Below are 25,001 nucleotides of genomic sequence, written 5' to 3' on the forward strand. Positions count from 1 at the left end.
CGTCTGCATGTGACTATAGATCCATCTGGTGGGAGATCCTCTTGCGGAACCATGTGCCGGTGTTTGTAAATACTGATGCGTGGAATTGTTTGTTTACAACATCACATAGAACAGCGTTTCCCAACCGGTGTGCCGCGGCACACTGGTGTGCCGTGAATGGGCCGCTGGTGTGCCGCGAGGAAATCGAAACAAATTATTAATTCTATAGAAACCAAATTGCAAGACATAGGAGAAAATGTATATTTGTATTTCACATTACTATGAACCTTTACTCTAGTATAAATCTACAATTTTAAGTTTCATACTGTGTTCCTTTTCTGTACACTTTTAGTGTTGTAAAACGTATTTATCATTATCATGACCATTATTGCTTCTTTACTGTTGCAGACTATTTCGTAACTTCAAATTTTAACATATCATTCAACAAATTCAAGAAAGAAAACATGCATACAAATTACCTACATTTGTGTTTTAAAAGTGTAGGAGATTTGTTTATTTGTTCGTTATTTAGTGATCTTCCCTTTTAGTGAAAGGTTAGATACAGTTTTCGAAAGAGAAAGTGGATTTTTAAAAACCCAATTCCTATATTTAATTGCAATTGTTGTCTATTTTAAACTAAGAATGAAAAATAAGCATAATGATTTACCACGGGGGGAAATCAGTGATCGAGCTTTTTTCTATGTAAGAAGATCAGTAATCACATAAAAATACCACGGTATTTTATATTTACAAATAATAATAGTAATTACCCATGTTACCAAAAATGGTTGGCCCAATATTGATTTTTAGTTGACATCACAAATTATCAACCGTTGAAACGATGGTTGGGCATGTCCGCTTTGCGTTTGTTGGGCCAACGCACCATTTCTCAACGTTGGTCCCACGAAGAAAACAACAGTTTTTCAACAATCTTCCAACCGTTGATGTCGCGTCAACCATTTGTTCAACCATGTTTCACCCGTTAATGTTTATGTCAACGTTGGGCCAACAAAAGATCAACCGTTACCGCAACCGTTTGACAACGGTTAGCATTTTACAACGTTGGCCCAACAAAAAGTCAACCGTAATTACAACCATTATTCAACTTTATACACATATCAACCATATATCGACGTTGGGCCAACGACAATAGAAACGATAACACAACCGTTAATGCACTTCAACCATATATCGACATTGGGCCAACGACAGGACACATGATAACTCAACCGTTAATGAACGTCAACCATTTATCAACTATAGATTGACGTTGGGCCAACGACAATACAAATGATGACACAACCATTATTCAACTTCCAACCAGTTATCAACGTTGGTCCCACGTTGGGCCAACGATAGGTAACAACGATATTTCAACCAACATGGACTGGATGGCGGGGATGGTAGCTTCCTTTGTCGCAGCAGGAGAATAACGGTATTGTACCTTGTACAGAACCAGACAATAGTGATGCAGCCAATGGTGTACGGGTAGCAAGCCTGCTTGCCAAGTGGCATTCGGCTAGGTCGAGCGTAACCACGAACCCTTCTCCGGCAGGGCTTTCTCTGGGTTTCCTCACTCCCACCTGGGGAATACCCGGATGCTGAGTTGTGCAAATCCAGAGCCGCGCTACCTTCCCACATTCTTCTCCCTCCCATATCGGCCTAAGCATTGATAGCTAAAAGTTATAAATAAAGTTCAACTTTTCTTTTCTAGTGAAATTGAACTTCATTTATAACCTTTCGATATCAATGCTTAGGCCGATATAGGAGGGACAAGAATGTGGGAAGGTAGCGCGGCTCTGGATTTGCACATCTCAGCATCCGGGTATTCCCCAGGTGGGACTGAGGAAACCCAGAGAAAGCCCTGCCGGAGAAGGGTTCGTAGTTACGCTCGATCTAGCCGAATGCCTCTTGGCAAGCAGGCTTGCTACCCGTACACCACTGGCTGCGTCACTATTGTCTGGTCCTGCACAAGATACAATGCCGTCATTCTCCCGTTGCGACCAAGGGAGCTACCATCCTCGGCAGTTTGTAAAAAAAAAAAAAAAAAAAAGTCATATTTCACACATGACTGGTGAAAGGACTTCAAGGACCAGAAGAAAATCAAAGAGGTATATTTGAGCGGACAGTTTTTATTCAAAAATTTGAAGGAAAAAAAACATACACATACACACAATGTAATTTATACATGGTGCCAAATTATCGTACAATTAGTATTTATAACATGTTAAACAAACCTTTAAAAGCTATAGTTATGCTTTGAAGGCCATTATGCTTATTCGGATAACCAATGAAAACATTTGTTTCTTTCATTGATAACCATTTACATTTTCGTTTTAGTGATAACTATATACATTTTGCTTATTACTCAGAAGTCCTAAAACTATAATGTTTTACGATAATTGTATAGGAAATAACTTGACTACAAATAACAGTGTGATATTTTGTATGTCATTTTACAATATTTGAAAAGATTATACGGATGGCGCAATATGGATGGTCTCATTTTTATTTTTTAAATTCTCAAATGCGAGAAAGGTTTCCTGATAAGTATTGAAACAACGTGAAAACAATTCGTGCAAACAAGGAATAAAAAGAGTCTTATTTGAAAAATAATTTTATATTACACTCATAGAAACTACCTGTATAGATACATGAAACGTTCCACAATTATGCAAGAGGGCACAGAACTCTGCTATGGCATACCAAGAAAATATTAAATACTTTTCATTTCTTATTGAATACTTATACGATTTAGACAAGAATGATACATCACAAAACTGAAAAAAAAAAAAAAATGCATTGAAGGCATTAATACTAGGCCAAAAATTTCCGAAATCCGGCTTTCAAAAAAATCCGTACTTAGATGAAAGAAGCAGTCTGGGTTTCGAGATTCTGATTTTTGTTTTAAGCCGCGTGGTGCTCTTGAGCTCAGCGTCACAGCCAAATGGAAGGGGGGGGGGGAGCCATGTTTTAGCGGGATATTATGGCGCGGGCCATCTAGCCAATGGCATCATTGCATGCACCTTCCGGCTTCTGCTACGCAAGGCCATTCACATGAAACAAGTTACCTGACAATGTATTTCGGGTCGCCCGACGCATCCGTGTATCCCATCGGTGATATATCCAACATACGGAAAGTAGAAGCAGATGCGATCGAAATACAAAATAGAAAATTTCCGCGTTTTGCTTAAATCAGCGACAGAGCTTTTGACAGTGTCGGGCAGCCACTTGTTTTATTCGGGTTGCCTTGAGTAGCAGAAGACGGAAGGCGACAACAATGATGTAATTGGCCAGGTGACGCGCCCCAATATTTCCTGTTCAGTAAAATGGCTTGTCCCTTTCCGACTGCGGCGGTTTAAGCTAAAGAGCAACAAACCCACAACACGCGGATTCAAGCTGGACCAAAACTTTGAGCAGTGTTTACGAACTGAAAGTTTTTTTTTTTTAATCATTTCTTATGTCTATTTATTCAATTGGTCGCGTGGGGAATTGTCGTACTTTATTACAAAAGCTGGTTTTCCATTGCCTTAACACACACACACACACACCAAAAAAATTGGAGGTTGGTTAAACACATTAACTCAACGTGTTGACTGTTGACCGTGGTAGAAAAAAAAAACTGGATTATTTTCTAAACATCCGGGTTTTTTTTTCAAAATTCAGATTTTTCCGACATTCGAAATTTTCTATTTTATTTTCCGGAATCTAGAAAGTAAAATTTCCGAAATTTCCCATCCCTAATTAATACTGTAGTACAGGCTTGGATCAAAATATGTCTCCTGTATGCTTGATACGAAAGTGTCCCAAAATTCACGGAAAAAGTAATTGTTACATTTTGACTTGAGCTGAAAATGAGCCTTATCGCCGATTACACTTTGAGGGCTTTGTTAATCAACAAAATCGTTGCATTTGTAGTTCAGAAAATCGAATTAACGCCTTGGAATGCCAACAATCGTAGTACTTCAAGGAAAATGAACACTATATGAACGAAAGTCAGCCAGATTCATTTAAAATGGTAATGGAAAATTTCAACAGTGTGCGTATGTGGAGGCTATTTACCCGATGTGTTGTTCCATGCATAACCGTATACTGTATAGTTTATGAATGAATAAATAAATAAATACAATCAAGTTTTAAGTATAAATATGTATTTTATGTCAAAATTAATTCTTGCGTGAAGTTTGGGACACTCATTATTAGCGTCCTTTCTAAAAGAATTCAGTGGTCTTCTTCACTTCTCACAATTTTTTCTCTCTTGGAATACAGTTAAAACCAGATTCTGAAAAACAGACAGCAGCTGTATAGCTCCAAAACCAAACGTGTCTCATGGAAGTAAAAAGCCTTAGTCATGATTTCACAACGAAAAAAGTTTTTACATACAGAAAGAGGCATTTTGCAACGTCATTAATTTTGGTGCTAAGCCTAAAGTTCAGATCCACGTAAGAAAATTACTTGGACAAAGTTTTTCGGTTACTTCACACATTCTCCGGCTGTCAAAGAAAGTGCAGGGCCCCACCTGAGCTTCCCTTATGAGAGTAGTAGAAGATAGTTGTGGAAAACAACCGAAAAATTTTGCCCATGTAATTTTTTACGTGGATCTGAACGTTGGGTTAGCACCAAAATTAATGACATTGCGAAACTAATGCTTATATTACTGATTTTCCCATATAGTTCTATACAGTTCTTAAAAAAAAAATCCAGTATATTTCTAGGGTTTGCAACTCAGTACACACCTGCTATTTTTCAACTCTTCAAATGTTAACGGAATTCACTTTGCAGATCATACATCAACGGTACTTTGCAGTCACTTTATATCTCAGAAAATTAGATTTTAAGTTTTTTAACCTGGATGTGTATCTTTGCCCTAACTAACTTTCTCTCCTGAAATACAATAAAACCTATCTAAGGAACATTAATCAACATGCGCGGCATCGCATGCCCATCCAAGCGCACCAAGAAATGTAAGCTACCAAAATCAAGTTATACACGAACCAGAGTTTATCGCGAAATCGTTGATTTCGAGGGCCCGTAAAAACTAATCGATGTTAAAGACGGGAAAATGAGCTTATGAAGTTTGGGTGATATGGTAGTTATGCACAAATGTGCAAAATTGCATGTTCGTAGCATAACCATGTCTGAGTTGTGGACCTCTGAAATCAGCTTTTTTTCGCCCACTCACATACTCATTGACTAACTGACTCTCATTGTTAGGGTCCTCCCAGTTAGCTAGAGAGTTGAAATTTTGCACAAAGTTTCTTTATAACGTCCCGAGTATTGAAAAAATTATGAAATATGAGGTAGGTCGTATCACAATATTTTGTAAACTTTATGCAAATGTTTTTGCACTAACATGTGAAAAGTGTTTCAGTGAGCTTTAAGCAACTAACCGTACTATGAAGTTATGGGGTTACATATATGTCAAGGACGTTACGTCAAAACACGGTCAGATCCTATCAAAAACATCAGAGATACCAAAACTTCAGCTAAGTTCGTCAGGCCCAGAATAGTGGTAAGACGGAGGAGGGATGAGCAAAGCTCCTTGGCGAAAACATGTGATAGAAACTTTGGAAGTTGGAGCGAGGTTTCACACCATCGTCAACCGTAAAACCTGAATATCATCAATCTTGCCACCTCTTGGCAACTTCCTAACTTTCTCTAACAGGTCGCCAAGAAACTTTCGCTCATCCATCTTTCATCTTACTGCTTTTTAAGGCTGACGAACTTGGATGAAGTTTCTGATCGGATCTGATTAGAACTGTCATATCTTCTTTTCGAAGGAATGTTTTTTGAGATATAAGGTAGCAGCAAAATGCCGTCGATGTGTAAACTCATAATTCTAATAAAAATGGTCCATGTTACAATAAGGAAGACAGTAATACAGGGATTCATGACAAAAGTCCCTAATTAGAATGCATTTTGTGAGGAATTCATCGGTTTTAGACCAGGTGATAAGCTGATCTTTCACTGAGTGAGTGGGGCACACAGAATGAATGATGTGGTGCATTCACACTTCCGTTCTCACTACTGTTTGCAACTATAGAAGTTACATCATTACTTTTCTCACTACTGTTTGTAAATATAAAAGTTGTTTCAGCGCTTGTTATACAAGGACTGTAAATATTTACATTACTAGCAACACTTGTACCTGAGTGAAAGTTCACAAAATTCGTAGAACATCCTGCAACCTGTTTCCCAGATGAACGCAATGCCTCAAGAATGGTCCATTCCTCCTTCTCGATTAGTCTCCTCTTGTGTCTCTTGGAAATTGGATGACGTACGCCTTCGCTCTCTTCCTCCATTTCTATCTCTTCCCCAGCGGAACCAGTTCTGAATCCTTTCTTTTATTTCCTGGTCTGTTGCTTTCCTGGCTATTCCATTAAGACGCACAGCCCCTGAAATGAAAATAATTTGTGAAGTCAACAGAACAATACTAGATATACTACAAATAGAACCAATAGATTACATCAATTCTTTATTATCCGTACTTCAGTAACGGTTCGAAAACACTTGAAATATGAACACGCAAACTTACTACTGTACAATGTTCTATGTAACAGACTGGCGTGACTGAAAATAAAACCACTGTCTTAATGATAGTTGATTTTAAAAAATTACGATTCTACACAATGAAATAAAATCTGAGCACTCACCACATATAAATATTAATTTTAACGGCCTCACATCATAATATTTGGTTGTAATTAAGTAAAGAAGAGAGGTCAAAAATAAAAATGGGTAAAAATCATGAAGGAAATTTCACAACACTTTAAGTCAGAACATTGTATAAGCTATGCACGAATACTAGAGATAAGTCACAGTCTACGTAAACAACTGCAAGAATCACTGCTATGCTTTCTTCTCAGATATTGGCAAACTGAAGGAAATTCGTGTCAAAAAAAAGTTAACTACGTTCAACGTTGATAACAGTTAATTTTTATTCCCAAACTCTGTATCAAGTTTTAATTCTTTACAACATAAAAATTGATGATAGGTCATCGAGTTTTTTCTTTCTTTTAAGTGATGGGTTTTAAGAGGGCTCTCGAGGCCGAAATTAAATTGCACGCATGATTTTACAAATGATAGCGTAGTTAAAACTTCTCTGAATATTTTCCGTTGTTTGAAAGTTAGGAAATAAACTTTTTAACACAAAAAACAATTTGTTCCTTGCTTTTTACATAACCAAAACATTCAGAGGAGTTGTAACTACGCTATCATTTGGAAAATCACATTGTTAAAAGAACAACAACTTGCAATTTTTCTCCTCTTTATAAGTTTATGAAATGTTTAGGGAAACGTTTAAAATTTGCGGCAATTTAATTTCGGCGTCGAGAACGCTATTAACCTTTTTTTTAAAATTTGTTAAGTCGTATATATCATCTGCCCGCTTCTACTTGAAAACACAATCCCTTTTACACCTAGGTTTGCTTACACACAATCTTCTGTACAGTAAATATCGCATAGGGCTACGCGAATATCCCCAAACCGAATCTCCAATCTCCAAATACAATACAACTGTCAGTTCTCATTTTGCAACATTGCTCTCTTCCGCATTGAAGAAAATTATTGAAAGTGTACAGAACTCCCACCAGTGAAGGCCGGTCTCGCTACTCTTGTTCCTTCTGGCGGCCCAGGCTAGAAGTGGGTGATGAATTGCGAAAATGAGCTTCATTGATTTTGTAGATATGCCCTTTTAACATGAAATAATTCAAATATATTTCATCAACCTCTGCTCCTTACATAGTAGTATTATTGAATTTCCTTCAGTGAAATGAAAGGCGTCAACACAAGTCGACTAGTGCCACTGCATCAAATTTACGAGAAGTATCGAGATAAGGTAATATCCTACCTATTATTATTCTTGAGATGGTCAACTTCTCCAGTGATTTCTTTTTACATTTCCCAGTCCAATTGTACAAGACCGCTACTTCGTCAGTAAAAACTCTTCTTAATATGTTTCTCACGACGTGGCCAAGATTTCTCCCACCAAAAGTGCCAAGGTACGTTTCCTGAAACAGAATTATAAAAATAAGAAAAGAATTGAAACACTTCCTTCACGTTATAAGTCAAGCAATCACAATATACCACTAGTGGGTCTACAGACCAATGGCCTCACGTCAATTGCAATAACTATTTAACATCTAATGGTGGATTTCTATAACACTACTTACGCACTGACTAGGATGAGGATTGTTTTTAAAAGTCCAATTTTTGTTGCAAAGATATCATTTAAGGAATGCGACGGTTCAGCCGTTGCTTGAAAGCCCAAGTAATCTAGTTACTGTTTGGAGGTGTTTAGTCGGTAACTAAGATGCAATTTTTCAGAATGAACTGTTTAGTAATCAAATAACTCCGTATTTTTGAAAAGGTAAAACATTATTCACGGAGAATAACTGTTCACAGATGAATAAAGGATGATTTCGATCCCATTCTTGCGTACCGATACAATCATGATGATGTACGGCTCATGCATTGAATTTGAAAGCACACAGTACACGAATCGGTTGATCTCCCATGTTTAGGGTAGTTTGACACACGGGGTTGCCCATTGGCAACTGCTCTAAAGCTCTAATACTTTGTGGGAACTACTTATGAACAGGGAGTGCTCAAAGAACATCTCACACACACATCGCCGTTGTACTTAAGGTCGAAGTTGTAACGTAAGAGACGACGGTGTGCTTCATGTTGAATATTTTGAACCATGAATACGTGTGCGTGATAGAGTTTTGAATATGAAGGAAAAAGCCTCCTCTAGGCATTCCATCCGGTTAAATATTACCAGGGTTTGTTCTTCGTTAAGTGGACCATTGATTTAGGTTTTATTTTTTTTTAAATAAAGTTTCTAACCCTACTTACCGAGCAACATCTTTATTATCTGAGCGTATAATTGTTTAGAAGCAGGGCTGCCACAAATAAACTACAATAGTGTGAACTACTTTGTGGGTACGAGTTTACACAATTTGGTACTTCAGTGTTTTTAAAGAAGGATGTTAAAAATTAAAATGTATTGCCTTGGACGAAATTTGAAAGTTGACGTGTTTTTAAGACTCGTAAACAATAAATAATGGGGTTCGGTAAACTTAATTCAACAATTCACGAACGTAGCACAACGAAAGGTTAAAGTCCTAGACACGTTTACACATTAAATTCATCTCTAGGTATTATTTTTAATTTGCCAAATTCTCCGTTATTCTAATGGGATTTTATTTTAATAAAAGAAATTTGAGGCCCTATCCCCTTGGTTTCAAATCTTTTAGGTATCCTTCCACCCACCCCCCGATTTACTTTAACTGATTCTTAAATTCACTCTACTAATTAATTAAATGAAGTTCTCTTCAATATTTCAAACGTACTGAATTGGCCTCTTTTCATTGAAGGGGGGGGGGGGTGCTCCTTTCGCCCGTAGGATCCCTTGAAGAATCTACATTCGATTTTTATTCTTTCTTTTTAATCAACTTTGGGTTAACACGGGACAAGGAAGGGTGTAAGATAAAAATGACGGCCAGTTTAGTTGCAGGAATGTTTCTCTCTACTGCACTGTTACCTTACATGAATAGGTCTTATTACGACTTCTTCCCAATATCTAACACGCCCTTTCCCTTCCCCTGTGTTCATCCACAGTTGACTAAAATCCAAAAATAAATTTTGACTCTGGATTCTGTGAGCCCTCCCTCCCAAGGAAAAACTAGAAATATCTTCCTACATAAACAATTTACGATATTCCGGAATGAATAAAGTATCTAAAATTGGCAAGATGTTCATTAAAGTAAACAGCTTGAATGATATTTAATTTGTCTCCTTAATTCAATTTTTAAATATTGATGCACGGAAACAAAATTAACGTAAAAATGCAAATATACTATTATTTAGAACACAAGCTTACCAGCGTCGTTGCATTATCACGTACTTGAAGCTATTCTTCCAAGTTTAACACGTCTTCTACTGATGTACATGGAATTGTGCAGTTTTCCGGTAAGTTCACTTTTGCAGGCGATGTAGAATTTGCCGTTTTTAATTGGTCCTTCAGTAAACAAACATCATTGCTTAAATCTATTAGCATATTTTTCATTTCTGCAAGGTGTCTTGCAACTACTGCAAAACCTAGAATGAAAACAAAATGGGAGAAAATTAATACTGAAATTTTTGTAATAATTACTCTAATATTATGTTCTTGTTGTGTTTAAGCATGACGTGTATGAATGAAAATACTTGTTAGAAAAGGTAGGCGGTGGGAAGGGACAGTAGGCCGAAGCGCCAGAATACCATAAACACACCATTTGCTGTTTAAATTGGGAATAAGTGACCTAAGTATATCTAGGGTTGTTGTGTTTTAAAATAAAAAGAAAAAGAGATAGTAAATAAATAAAATAAACCTGAAGTACAAAAGAAATAAGTAATTTTTAATTTACTCTCACTCACATCTTGGTAAATACTTGATTTTTACTGAAACCCTTGACATTAAGTTACGTCCACAATCATGTGATTATGTTGGCCCTACGTCCAACCCCAGAAAATGTTTTCTTAAACAAAGGTACTGAGAAGTTAATAACATGTATTTTAACATTGTAAATATTTAATGTAAAATAACATATAGTACAGTATTCATATATGTTAAAATTGTACTACGTTACTTTGTACTACACGACTATTCTCTAAAGTCGAAAGTAGAAGAAAAAAAATGACAACTACGGGAAGTTTTATTTCTCCAGATATTTAAGTGATTTTTATTATCCTCCAGTGTTTATATACTTATCAAGTGTGTCTCTTTGTTTTAATTACAGTATTACATTCTTGTAATACCTACCAACTAGGTGAGCCGATATTCAGATCAAGCTGAAAAGAAAATACGAAAATGCTTACCTAATGTAGATACGTGCTAATTTGCCTGAACTGGCATGTACCACAACTACTTTTAACAATTAAAACTTTAGAATGAATTTTTCGAACAGAGCTACGTCTTTCATCAGGCATGAAGCAAAAGAAACTCAGGGAAAACTAAATTAAGATTAAAGAAAACGGACTATTTACATGGAGTCACCAGAGTGTCATTGTGCCAGCCAATATAGTTGAGTTTGTACCCAGACTTCCAGAAGAGCAAATGCATCCTTATTCTGCACATTCTTTAATATTAGACAACAAACCATAGTGGGCGGTTTCAGGGTTTCAGAATTACAAAATATCTTCTAAAGCCTTTGTAATTCTTAAACCTCATATCATTCACTCATGGTTGGTTGTCTGATGTTAGATCATATGCAGAATAAGATGGATATGCTCTTTTGGAGGCGTGGGTACATAATTGCAATTTCATTGCCATGAATAATGGGAATGCTTTGTAATTCAGCTTCTGTTCAGGCAAAATAAAATGGTGGAGAAACGTAAGAACAAATCTGTCACTTCATGAACTGTTACTTTATTAAAGTTCTGAATCCAAAGTTATTCATTCGGTCCCGCGTTGCATAGCTGCGATGGTTAAAACGAACGTATAACTCCAAATTTTAATATCATGTAAACAACACGAAAAAAATAAAATTTTGGCAAAAATGCAATATTAAAATCAATCAAAGTAACTTACTGCACGAGCATTCCGAAACTGTGGACGACTGTGGATAGGTCGAGTTCGAAATTATTCTTGATGTTCCGCCTTCTAACAGCTTTTTGTCAGGTGATGTATTTCCATCTGAACTTGGTCGACCTTCTGTAACTTCTGCTGAGAAAAAAAAATAAATAAAAAAAATAAACTCAAATGAAAACTTTCGCAGATTTCCTTAATGCCATTTTACACTAGATACATTACCACATTAACTACACAAAGGGGAAAACCAGTGCTATTTGTCAGGTATCATCTCACCACTTGCCTGCTAGGACTGAGAGAAACTCTGGAAAACCCGGTTAGGATCGTCGGCCGTAGGAATCGAACTCATGATCTCCCGAATAGGAATTCAACAGAGCTAACTAGCATGGTCTTTATTTCTGTTTTCATGAACTTAAGGTGTACGCAAAAACGGGGATTTTTCTAATATATATATATATATTCCCCAGCAACCCTACAGTACTTTTCTTATTACTCATTAAGCTTACAGTCGTGGAGCAAATTGTGAGTTTCAGGTTACTAGTATTCTATAGGAGATATATTCAATTTTGAGGACACTGAATCCCGGTTCTAATGTTTTCTTTTTCGGGAAGAAGTGAGATTTTCTTAGAATGCCCAAAACCTCTTCAAAACCTGAACAAAGCTTTAAAAAAAAAAAGCATTTCTTGCACAGAAATAGGCTCAAACGTTTTTGATACAAAGCAACCAAGCTTTCTCAAATTTTAAGATGGATTAACCAAACAAATTTTTAAACCTTTTTATTTAGTGAGCTGTTGTGTAAAAGTTCATTTCTAATTCATACGTATCTCACAGTTATGTTTGTGGAGAATTTAGATAAGAAAATAATTCTATATTTTGTAACATGTCCATTTAATTAAAAATTGTTCTTGCAAAAGAATTATTTTTTAAATTCATTTATAACTGTGTGAAATACGAACATTATTATTCTCTAATGTGGAGATTACTAATCTTACATACTTCCTATCATCCCATTTCTGGCGTACTCACGTATCTCCATTTTTCTAACACGCGAACCTCGTCCTTATCGATGCACATGTTCAGCTCATTTGGTATGTGGATTGTTGACATAAATATCAAATTGAACTGTAGTACTGGTGCTGTAGTGAATTTAATACATCACGTATCTCATGTGTTAATACAGCACAGGGTGGCGAGCGGGAAATGTTTCTGAAATTCCCTGACCAATTTAAGGTTTTGTAACCTGGAATACCCCTATCAAAACTCCCCCCCCCCCCTGTGTGTGACATTAAATATGGCATTTCATTTAGCACAAGGCCCAAAACGTTACTATAACCCAGGGTTGGCAAAAACCATGGTTTTTATTAAAAAAACCAAATAAATCGTTTTTTTGGTTTAAACCAGGTTTTTTTGGTTTAAACCAGGTTTCTATGGTTTAAATAATTTGCTCTATATATTCATATCATATACGGACAGAAATTAGTTTGTTTCGCCTTGATGTTATTATGCGACAACCGAGTTATGCTGGAAGGAGTCACATAAGCTTAAAGCGGAATAAAAACCGCTTCTCGAGTTACATCCGAGAGAAATTGTCCTCCATTTGAACTCGGAACCAGGACTAATTGGCCACAAATGCGATACGTCTGCCGACTCACTCACGAAGGAATCCAAAAAAAAAAAAAAAAAAAGTTGTACTGATCTTTACATGCTTCTTAATATAACTGTCAAGAGTCATTTCAGAAGGACAAACAGATAAACAGTTGCACAAGTGAAACCATTACACAGAATTACATATGAACAATTTCAAAGTAGTACGAAGTACAGAAGAACTAATTTAGTTCAAGTTAGTTAATAACGACTTTTCTTGGTCCAAATTAAAGAAATACACCGACTTAATCTGCATATCAATAAGAAAAGTGAAAAAAGATACGAATTATTTGAGTCCACTTTGGCTCAGACTCATTTATACATAAATAGATACCAAAGGTACTTATTTCACTAAATGCCTTTCGTGAGGTCTGTATGACCCCCCTCCCCTACACACACAAAAAGTACGGCATTTTCGATATATTTTATCAATAGTAAACATTGAAACGAAACAATATTTAGAATTTTTCTTCGATTGCAATTACATAATAATAACTACAAAAAATCACAAAATAAACATTTATAAACTTATAAAAAAAAAAGTTGCTTTTGTATTATAATCTTTTTGAGTAATGAATGGGGAATTTAGGTCTGAATATAATACGAATAATATACGGAAGTGAAACGTGATAACCCACAAATGTGTGTTCATCAAGCTTTTACAAACACTTATACTTTTACGAACATTTTTTTGTTTTTTGGTTTAAACCATGGTTTAAACCAGCCAACCCTGCTATAACCATTCCTCATATCATCATTATACAATTTTTATGCAATATAACCTAACTTTATCTAACATGAAGTCTGTATGGAGGACCAGATAACGTAACTGCCGAATTTACGGCAATTGTGTACATTGCAATCTTCATTAGTTCTATCGTACGACACGCTTAGTAGCTACTCAATGCTGCCAATGTACTTGAAAATGGGCCGTTAACAATCAGCGGTAATTGTTACGATTAGTAACTCATATAGTGTTGCTTATGCCGCTATTATCTCTCTCTCTTTTGATTACTAATTGTCTAGAATCCAAAACACACACACACACACACAAAAATCAATAAATGCACTTGGAGGGAAAATCACCCCCGTGTTAAGAGCGCGCATTGCATGCCCAATCACTCCCTACAAGAAACTTTGTTTTTTTGTCTCACAGGGTTGGTATATTATTAGAATGTAGCCGATTGGGTAATATTTGAAGTTAGCCGCTTCGGAGTTCGTGCAAAAGTTGGGGGCCAAATTTAGCCAAAAATAGAAAGATTTACAGGAGAAATGTCTTAATAGCACTGAATCGTAATTCAACTGTCAGTGAATTGTGACAAAAATTTAAACGAATTTAGCGAGAAATAAGAGAAACAAATGAAAGTGAATCGCGATATAGCCGTGAATAAGTACCTAAATGGTCTAATCTTGCATATCGTGCGACATTTCAATATTAAATTTCGTGCTTACGTATGCGGGTAGAGAGACTGAGCAGTTGTACAAATCATGAAGGTAAGTAGGAAATAGTAAAAGAACCAAAACCTAACCTAACCTATCCTAACTTTGAAAGGAAATGACAAAATATGTAAAGAAAATAACACAATTGTCGTCGTAAAAACTGGCCCACAACTTGTGCACAATGGCTGCCACTTCTCTCATACAGTGTTACTTATGGTACAAATCAATGTTATTTTGGTTACTAATAATATTAAGATCAGAAAACCCGAAGAACAAACCTCAATAAAGGCACCTGTGGGGGAAGGAGGGGTTGAGAGCATGCCATATACGCGGTACCAATACCGGTACTTCCAAACAGTGTTATTTGGTTATTACTTATGTCCATAATCCTACAAAGATCAATAATGTCATTGTGGAAGGAAAGGAATGTGTTAAAAGCGCACAAACACGTCCGTCACCTTGCCGCGTATCCGCCCTCTAAGGACCTACCCTTATAAGACACTTAATCATCTTCTCTCGTTCACAGAGTTGGCAGTGGTAATCAAATAAAGGTAGATCATTTTAACTGGCAATTCTAATCGCTGAAAAGCCTCACGCCAGCTAGTGTTGTACAAGGGTGAGAAGAGGCTAATGTAAACTAACACCAAATTGGTAGTTACAGACGCTTCCGCTCGTAACACGGGGGTACCTCCCCCCAGCCTTTTTAAGGTTTGTTCTTTGGGTTTTCTGTTCTGCACATTTATTGGCAACCAAAATAACACTGATTTGTATCATAAGCTACATATATGAGAGAAGTGCCTAATGTAAAATATTACCAGAATTGCTCCTTCCGTCATACAGCATTGCTATGGTACAAATCATCGTTATTTTGTTGGTAGTAATGTCCACAATGCTAAAAAGGGTGGTGAAGAGGGTGTATGTTTGAGTACAAGGGCACATAAACGTTTTTGGCAATGTGACCTTGCACTCAAAACTCCACACACTATCTCCTTTTTTAACTGTGGACGTTGCTAGCAATGAAATAACGATAATTTGCACAATAGCCAACGCTGTCTTTTGCGCGCAAGGACACATTGCCGAAATTAGGTGTGCCCTTGTACTCATATATACACACACTGCATACCACCCTTTTTAGCACTATGCACATCACTAGCAATGAAATAACGATGATTTGCACCATAGCAGACGATGCGCGACAGGAGCTAATCTGACCTATTATCGCATTTTTTTAAGATACCGTACTCAAAAAACCAAACCTGTTCCGAAATTACTTGGTACAATCGCGTTAACGGCGTATATCGTGTACAGCTCACGGTAAAGTTTTACTGACACCATTTGTGTTTATTTTACCACTTCTGAAACAAACTCACATAAATTTAACGAACCTATGAGGAAGGAGGACCAGCTAACGCAACGCTTCCCACATTGCTCCATCCGTTTTTAAATTTACGTACACCTATTATGGGCAATCATATATCAATAGAATTACCTGCCGCTTTGTTTATAATCCTAGCGAACACAACACGGGATTTTATGTACGCCGAAAGTTTTAATTGCGTATTGAACTACAACCACTTATTATATATAAGTTAGGCATGCTACTGAACATATCTACAATGACATGAAATAATTACAAAATTGCATGAAAACTTACCGAAATCCAGCAAACGGAATCCTGCTGGGCGCAATGTTCGTACATTCACTACACACTATGGCGGACTTCTGGCGGTTCGCCTGATGCACTCTGGGTAGGAATCACTCCTGCCTCCTACCGTCCACAGTATGAACTAGACGTGAAAATCTGGTAATTTCAACATGAAAAATATCATATCTAAATTACGTAATTGTGTTTTCTTCTGTTTTAATATTTGTTTTACTTTCCATTAATACATATTTTATATATATAAAAGATACACCTAAAAATCAACAATGGCCCACTGTTGCAAAAAGGTTGGTTGAATTCAACTATTATTTCAACGTAAAATGATGTTGGGCCAACAGTGGGACTTGGTTGGTTGCAAATAACGGCGTAAACAACACTGGACCAACGTTGCTTTTGTCACCAAAAATCAACGCAACCATATTTTTACGTTGGCCCAGCCATTTTGGTTACTTGGGTATATATATATATATGGGTGTGCCGCGAGAATTCAAGTTACACCTGTAGTGTGCCGCAACTTGCAAAAGGTTGGGAAACGCTGACATAGAATATTACAATATATATATATATATATATATATATATATATATATATATATATATATATATATGTAGAGAGAGAGAGAGAGAGAGAGAGAGATGCCAGTGAAATTCGGAACTTAAGCAAAGTCGGAAAAAATTACATTTTATCTTTCGCCTTACAAAGATTATCAATTTTACTTTCAAATAAACCACATTTAACTTTAGAGTTTGTATAATTGTAATGTGAGTCTTGAGTCACTTTTTTTACTAATGATCTCACGTCATAGAAAGAGGTGTAAAGTGTGAGGGGGAAACTTTGTTAATTTGAAGGTATTGGCACCACTGGGTATGGTATCAATGTGACGTTGGATATTCTCTTCAGTTGTCAAGTCTACCAAATGAAAATTAAGGGAATTCAGTTTTACTAGGAGTAAGATGTCCGACTCAGCACAATAATATCTAGAAACAGAAAGAGCCTAATTGATTGTGCAATTTTCAAGGCAGAATGTTTCACATATGTACACTCATATCCAAAATTATTGTCGCATGCCTATAAATATTGTTGTAGGAATATAATTTGATAACGAATTCGCCCGGTATTTCTTGTAATGTTAGTATCTGAATAATCGGTAAAGACATGTATGTGGCAAATTTCTTGTCAAAAAAGTAGTAACTAAGAAGAATAAAACGAAAATAAAACTTTCTTGTCCATTTAGCAACATTTTCGTTCACTCACTCTAATTTTCGTATGTATAATTGTTTTCCTATGAAGTTTACCACAAATATACATTTTCCGATTATACACATAATATCAGTATTAAAAAGAATCCTGCAAAACGTTAGCAAACTACTCTTACAAGAACAGTTATAGATATGCAACAATCATTTTGGAAACGAGTGTACATGCAAACATAAATAGACAAATACACAGACACACATACAAACACAAATATATATCACGATGTTGCATTGAAATATCCGTTTCCCTATATTTTCGCAGGTTTATGAAGTAGTGATGACTCAAGCGTAGGCCTCGGGAGGAACTTCTATCGCTTTCTAAGAGATTCCAAGTTTTCCTTGGTGCGTATCTCTTAACCATGTAAAACTTGTGTTATAAATAATTTTCTCAGGTGTATTTCACTTCCTCTACATGTAAATTTACGGTTTAGTCTATGAGTTCCTATTAATACTGGTAAGGTGTGTCCGTAGAGTCTCTCAAGTGTAGTGAGTCCGTCACGCCTTCGGCAAGTTGAATAGCAGTTTCTCAAGAAACCTTGAAAACTGTATACGCCAACAGCGCTAACATCAGTGTGGTTCGATCATGAAAACAGAAAATCTTATCGATCAAAATCTCATTGTTGCATAAGCAAAAGTAATCAATTTAATCATATCACAGGAGACTAATGCCTTTATAGACGATATACAGAGAGAGTCAAGAAAGGCTTTACAACTTTGCAGGCATATATAAAAACATTCAAATAAATTAGAGGACCGATAAAGGTATCTGTTTGTAAGAACACACTTCAAGCTTGACTGGCGTGGAGCCGTAAAAAATGAAATGAAATCTTTGAGTTTTACGTCCCACAGTTATGCCGGTTAGGCTAAAGGAGACGGTGATGATGAGTAATGAATGAAATGATGGAATGAAGAAAGTAGGAGGAAACGGGTGAACCCCGGGAAAACGCACGAGCACGGCGTTTGTCCACCACAAAGTCCACACGGCGCAGGCTGGGATCGAACCAATGACCCCAAACACCGGAAGTGAACGCTTTAGCACTTAGCCAGCGCGGCCCCTAGCGTGGTGTTTAGTAACACATTTTGTCACTGTAATGGATTCTTAAAATAACGACTTTCAGTGGTGCGGATCGTACACGGTGTGTGTTGTTATTACATTAAATGAAGCCTGCAGCAGCTGTTCTGCGTAGATTTCCTATGAGGCAAGTTAAGGAACATCTAAGCATGTCTACAATTTACAAGTGGCACGGAAACATAGTTGAGTCTGAATGTTCTATTTGTCATGTTAAATCAGCAGGTCTTGCGCCCGTTGCTTCTGCTGTTGTCGAACAAGCTAGGGAAAACTTCGCGTGGTCCCAGAAATTCAGCTCGGCGTGCGTCAATTCCACAAAAGAGTTTGACGAGTATTACGTAAAAGTTTATGCTTGACAAAAATACAGATCTGCAATGGTTCAACAAATTACGTCCGTAGATAGGTTTGATTGTTGAGAATTCTGTGTGCAAATGTTGAATCAGATAAAGAAGAGATTCTTACCACAATTATCACCAGCGATGACAGTACAATCCATATAAGTGGTATGGAGAACCCCAGACTTGTACACTCTAGGACAGCAAAACCTCACGTCAAATTACTGAAAACGTCTTTGAGAGTCCCAAGGTGAATGTGTTTTGCCCCCTTATAAATTTTAAGTGTATGATCCTCTTTATGGAGAACACTGTGATTTGTATCGTGTATATTGATATGTTGGAATTTACATTAATTCCTCAGAGAGATGAAGACGAACAAAAAGACGTGACCTATTATTACCAGCAACACGGCGTATAGGCACAACTCCTAAAGCAAGTTTGAGGTTACCTTGATATTGGCTTCCCACTTCAGTGGAATGGCTGTGCAGCTCCAATTGCATAGCCAGCTTTCTCTTTAGATTTAACACCAATTTTTCCTTGTGAGGTTTACTTAAGGATCGAGTTATGTTCCGCTCCTAGTAGACAATCTTGCACACCTGAGACATCATGCCTACGGTGGCGTTCCAGAAATTACGCCGAATCCACTGGAATGAGTGTAGCAAGTGGGCTTCGGCGAGATGTTTGTTTCATCACCAACGGGAGTTACATCGAACAAATTGGCACTTAGTGGTTTAACTTGTAGCTTTGTATTTTGAAATTGACACGTTTCTTGTATTTGTAGGTAATATCAAGAAATATGTGTGTGTTTTCAAAATGTTAATATCCTTTTTGAGTATTTCGTGCGCAAAGTAGCACAAAAATTCTCATGTCATAGGTTTAAAAAAATTTCAAGTGTTCATCAGTAAGCGGGAAACCGAAAGTAAGAAATTTTTTTTTATTTATTTATTAGAAAGGAGGTAACCAGTTACGTGGTAATATTTGATTCCCAACCCTGCAAAAAGTCAAGTCTTAAAATATGTGGTTAAATTCAAGGGCGCCGATTTCTCTGTAACTTTGGGGGTCCCATTGATAAGATATATATATCAATACATATAGCAATAAAAAATACATATAACAATACACGGGGCCCACAAGAGCTTGGAGGGGCTCGGCCCCCAAAGGATCGGGGCCCTGGTTAAGTATATGTAAATTCAGGGGGAAATGTTGATCAGTGCTGCAACGAGTAGTACAAAATAATCGAAGACATATCCGAATAATACGCGCCTCTTCACCTTTAATTTAACGAAAATTTACGTTACAGGATGTATGGACCAACAAATGAATTGTTCCATTGTTTCTAGTGACAAAATACCGTTAATAAGACAAATAAAAAGAAGTCTGAAGTTAGAAAAAGAGCAATGATAACGTACGACAATTCGCCCGTACATACTGTTTATGAAATAATTTAGAAAAAATTGTACATCAAACTGTGCTAATTAACACTACAAAACATAGCTGAAAGTGTTCCATAAACATATTGAAACAGATTTACTCCGAGCTTTGGCATTAACATACAAAAACATACGAGGAATGGACTCTATTAAAAATGTCTGTATATCTCTCGTTTGAAATTTCATGTACATTTAGCACAAAATAAACAGTACAATTGGTACGTGTGTATGTTTAAAATACATTCTTCGGGATATGCCTGAAATGCTGAAAAAGTAATACATTATCAATCACATGTAAATAATACATTCATCCATAACAAATTAGAGGTAGGAAAATGTTCATTACTTTTGCATGGATATTATTAGATAATTATGCATAGACTTGAGTTAATAAACCACCGTTATTAATTTATTCGTTGAATTGTTACAACAAATTGAAAGGAAATTTAATGCATACAGATCTTTACAAAACACACATAATAGCTAAGTGTTCATAGCTACAAAGTACTTAATTTGCTATGACATTTATAACGTAAATAGTTATTGTTCCCTTTAAGAAAAACGTTCGTTATATCAAAAAAGTGAAATGGATTACATTGAAATTTGGAGTATACCTCCACATAACCTTTTTTCGTACGAATCTTTTCCAAGAGAAATTGATAGGTCGTATACTTCTATAAATGCTCTCACTCCATTTGTTTGTTTGTGGGAAAATGAGGCTTGAACTATTGACTAATGTTGCAAAAGAAATATATGAATGGGACTAAAAACAAGAAGGAAAACCATGTGGCGTGTCAGAAATGATAGAACTGAATGAATGAATTACTCGAAAAGTCTGCTACATAAACATCAATGTGGGCTTTGCTACAGACTGCGGAACTTTTCCCTGCGATAAAGACCTTTCTTACACAGTCTTACTAATTATACTCTTTTTATCACTTCTGAACAATTACTCCAATAATGGATGTATTTGTTTGTCAGTAAATAAACTTTAATCTAGATAATAGTTTTAGGCAGATTATATAGCGCGACACTGTCTCTTATTATAGTTAACCTTCTTTGTACAAAATGTATGCCACACTTTGAAGATACATATTTAAGTCGTTGATGATCTCATGATAATCTGCACAAGTCTAGCTCGATTTCTTCAAAATATCTTTTGTTTTGTGTGATTGTTGGCTGTTGCAAGTTGCTTCTAGACGTTGAAATTGTGAAAACGAAAGCTATGCTTTCCATAACTGATTTGCGTCTGATAACTAATATTTCTCACAAACGGTAAATATTTTTCATGGTAATTTAGGTCCAAAATTAAATGTTGCAAACACGAGGCCATTTTCATATAAATTGTCGCTTAGTCTAAGCCACTGGATTGGTTCCATTATAGTGCATCCTAGCTTAACAAATACGAAGTGAGAGCTTTTCGTGGCTAAATGATTAACGTACTCGCCTTTGGCTTGGGAGAATCGAGTCCAATTGTTGGCGGGAGCTCATGTGGTTTGGCTTCCAGGTTAATAAATAAATACCGTCTCTTATAGTCTCGTTGGTGAAAGGGACGTTAAACTCGAAATGAACTCAACTCAAATGCGAGTTGAATGTTATTGTAGAAACGGACATAATTTGCACTTTGCTTAGTTCTGGTATTCAAAGCATCTCATATTCTGCACACTTTTTGACATATATGGAATAAGCCCTATTTGATCTGTATGTGTTGACATGCGTTACTAAGGTGAATTATCAATAAATTTACCTTGACGATTTTGAAACTTGGCTTTCTACCTGTATATCTCAATATCTGAACTGCTGAACATAATTTTTCAAAAAAAAGAAAAAAATCATTCCTTTCAGCACATCAAAATATGAATTTTCCTGCACCATATGAATTTCAACTAAATGACTCTTTACGTTTTGGCACGTATGGTGATATTCTCTTCAATATCATAAAATGTGTTACTAAACATGATGGTGGAATAAGTCTTTCAATGCTTTTGATAGGTGTGAGGCTTTTCATCTACATGTATTGCCGTGTCTTTCCAAATTTAACTTTTACAAACTCACTTTACATATTTTTAAAGTGTTTGAAGTTGTCTGCGTGTATGTATTAATGCATGAGCTCTTAATGTAGATTTTTGAGCGAATTTCTTCCCACAAACTTTGCATTTGTGAGGTTTTTCACCTGTATGTATTAATATATGGTATCCCAATGACGACCTTTGAGTAAATCTCTTACCACAAACTTTGCATTGGTGAGGTTTTTCACCTGTATGTATTAACATGTGTGTTGATAGAGTTGGACTACGACGAAAACTTTTTCCACACACTTCGCACTTATGTGGTTTCTCTCCTGTATGAATTAACATATGTTTTTTCATATTTACTTTCTGAATAAAATTCTTTCCACATTCTTGGCAAGTATGACGTTTTTCCCCTGTATGAATATAAACGTGCTCTGCTATGTTCGACTTTTTATTAAATTCTTTTCTACAGTCTTCGCATTTGTAACGCTTTTCCACTGTATGGATAGGGACGTATGTTGTTAGCTTTGATTTGTTATTGAAATATTTACTACAGTCTTGGCAACTGTGACGTTTTTCATTTTTACATATTAACATGTGTCTTGCTGAGCTTGGACCACGTTCTTGGTAAGTATATGGCTTTTTAACGGTATGCATTAATAAAAGTGATCTCAAAATACCGTTTTGACTTAGTCCCTTTTGAAACTTTTGGCTCGTTTCCTGTTTTTCATATACTGGCTCGTTTTTGTGGACACTGTAAGAAATTCAATAAAGAAGGAAATGCAAATGAGATAAGTAATATAAATACTAAAAAACCCAAATACTTACTGAAAAAATAAAGCATCAATAACAAGTTACTTTCTTTTTCTATTATACTTGTAAATGCATCCCAAAATGTGGCGTGCCCTCAGGTACTTGTTCTTTACATTTCGTGACAAACTGAAATCTGATACTATTGTGATATTACATGAAACCCTCAGAAATATGGGACAGAAGGTTAACGAGGAGTTTCAATCTCAATTCAATTCTGCAAACAAGAGAATGTAATTTATTTTACTATGTCAAATTCTATCTATATTTGTATATACATATAATCAAACTTAACTCAGGTATATACATAGTTACACATGTTACAGTATGGACGGAACATATTATTATAGATGGAAAGAAGATACGATATCACTAAATATAATTGCTCGACTAGTTTCTGTGCTAGAAATGTAGTAATTACGTGGAGTTTTTCCATATACAACTATCAAAAACTATTACGATATTGAGAAAACGAAGAAAAGAAGGCTATCATATTTTTTAAATTTTGCAATACGTCACTGCAAGCAATATACGAATACCTACTAGTTTTCTATATATACTCGGAATGCTTTAAGGCCTTAATGTTGATCCACAATATGATCTGTACGTTGTGCCAACGCCTTTTAAAACGACTAGTAATGAAATCATTACATAGCAAGAAAAATTCATAAAATAAAAGGCTACTGCACTAAACTTTGTCGTTTCAGTTTCTTAAACTACGTCAAGTTATGCTACAGTTATTACTGAGATATTCATTTCTGAGGCACGAGTCACATTATAAGACTTTTGGAATATCTCCTTTGAACAAAATTCACAACTTCTCGAATTATTTGAGGTATTTGTGTCATTTATTAGGATTATTAACAAAATATTTGCTTGTGAACTACCAAAGGATATAACGATATGTCTGGTTCTTAAATGTTTATATTGAGCCATGAAACACACAATTTATTTTTTTTTGTACTCTTTGTTTAATAATCATAAAAGAGAAGCGTACACAGTTTACTTCTACACAACTTTTTAAGATGTCTGCTTAGATAAATGAATAATTCTATTTAATTTCTGTTGTCATCACGACGACATCAAGATTAGAGTACATAAAAACATTTTGAATATTTTTTATATATTAACATTATAAATGTATTATTTCTTCTTCTATTTTCAGAATCTGCCTAGTCTATATTTAAAATACATTAAGGCCCAATATTACAAGTAAATTACAATTATTACAAGTAAAATATACAACTTACTGTTGTAAGGATTTGCACGAGTCGTATTTCATAAAATAAATAAGAAATTGACAAGAAAACTACCCCTTGTGAGTATTTGATGACAAGGAATTTCTGATTTTTTATAAGGTTATTAATAAAATATTTATTTGTGATATAAAAGATCGACTGATTTGTTTTGGAAACATCATCCGGAAAAACACTCTCAAGAGCATATTATTCCATGTGGATATTTTAAAGGAAAGATTGAGATATGCCAGTTTGTCAGGTCATTATTGAAACTTTCAGATGTACTATATGCGTAAAGTATGTGTGTTTTGGTTAGGAAAAGCGAACAATCTGTTAGCTAGCGCTATATTTTATTACATATCCAGTACAAAAGAGGCTAAATAATAATTTCTTTTAGTACAATAAAACCTGTTAATTATTATTGGCAACGAGATACTCTCTAGCTACAAAAAACTACACTTTAGAATTTAACATCATGCATGTTATCTTGTACCTTTGGTGTTTCTTTCTACTTGTATGCTTTAAATTTGGACAATATTCTAGCTGAACAAAA

At 35.7% G+C, this 25,001-nt stretch overlaps 1 protein-coding gene and 1 long non-coding RNA gene across 3 annotated transcripts in view; both read right to left on the reverse strand.

Annotated features, from left to right (window-relative positions):
• Positions 1-2,103: 2,103 nt before the first annotated feature.
• Positions 2,104-16,747, reverse strand: LOC145683780 (uncharacterized). Of its 2 annotated transcripts, none has more exons than XR_014131177.1 (5): positions 16,290-16,747; positions 11,552-11,683; positions 9,863-10,080; positions 7,829-7,988; positions 2,104-6,374 (listed from the first exon to the last, which is right to left on the reverse strand). It is a non-coding gene; the product is annotated as an uncharacterized LOC145683780 (long non-coding RNA). The 2 variants fall into 2 exon arrangements; XR_014131176.1 differs by having other exon boundaries at positions 11,552-11,686.
• A 3,366-nt stretch (positions 16,748-20,113) lies between these two features.
• The window catches only part of LOC145683778 (uncharacterized), a 38,627-nt gene continuing 33,739 nt past the window's right edge, over positions 20,114-25,001 (reverse strand). Inside the window, exon 2 of the mRNA XM_081755352.1 lies at positions 20,114-23,154. Within this exon, the coding sequence (XP_081611478.1) occupies positions 22,455-23,154 (700 nt within the window). The 3' untranslated portion in view covers positions 20,114-22,454. The remainder of the gene's footprint in view (positions 23,155-25,001) is intronic.

The sequence above is a fragment of the Thermobia domestica genome, chromosome 4, assembly GCF_964235325.1.
Source record: "Thermobia domestica chromosome 4, izTheDome1.hap1.1, whole genome shotgun sequence".
Classification (NCBI taxonomy): domain Eukaryota; kingdom Metazoa; phylum Arthropoda; class Insecta; order Zygentoma; family Lepismatidae; genus Thermobia; species Thermobia domestica.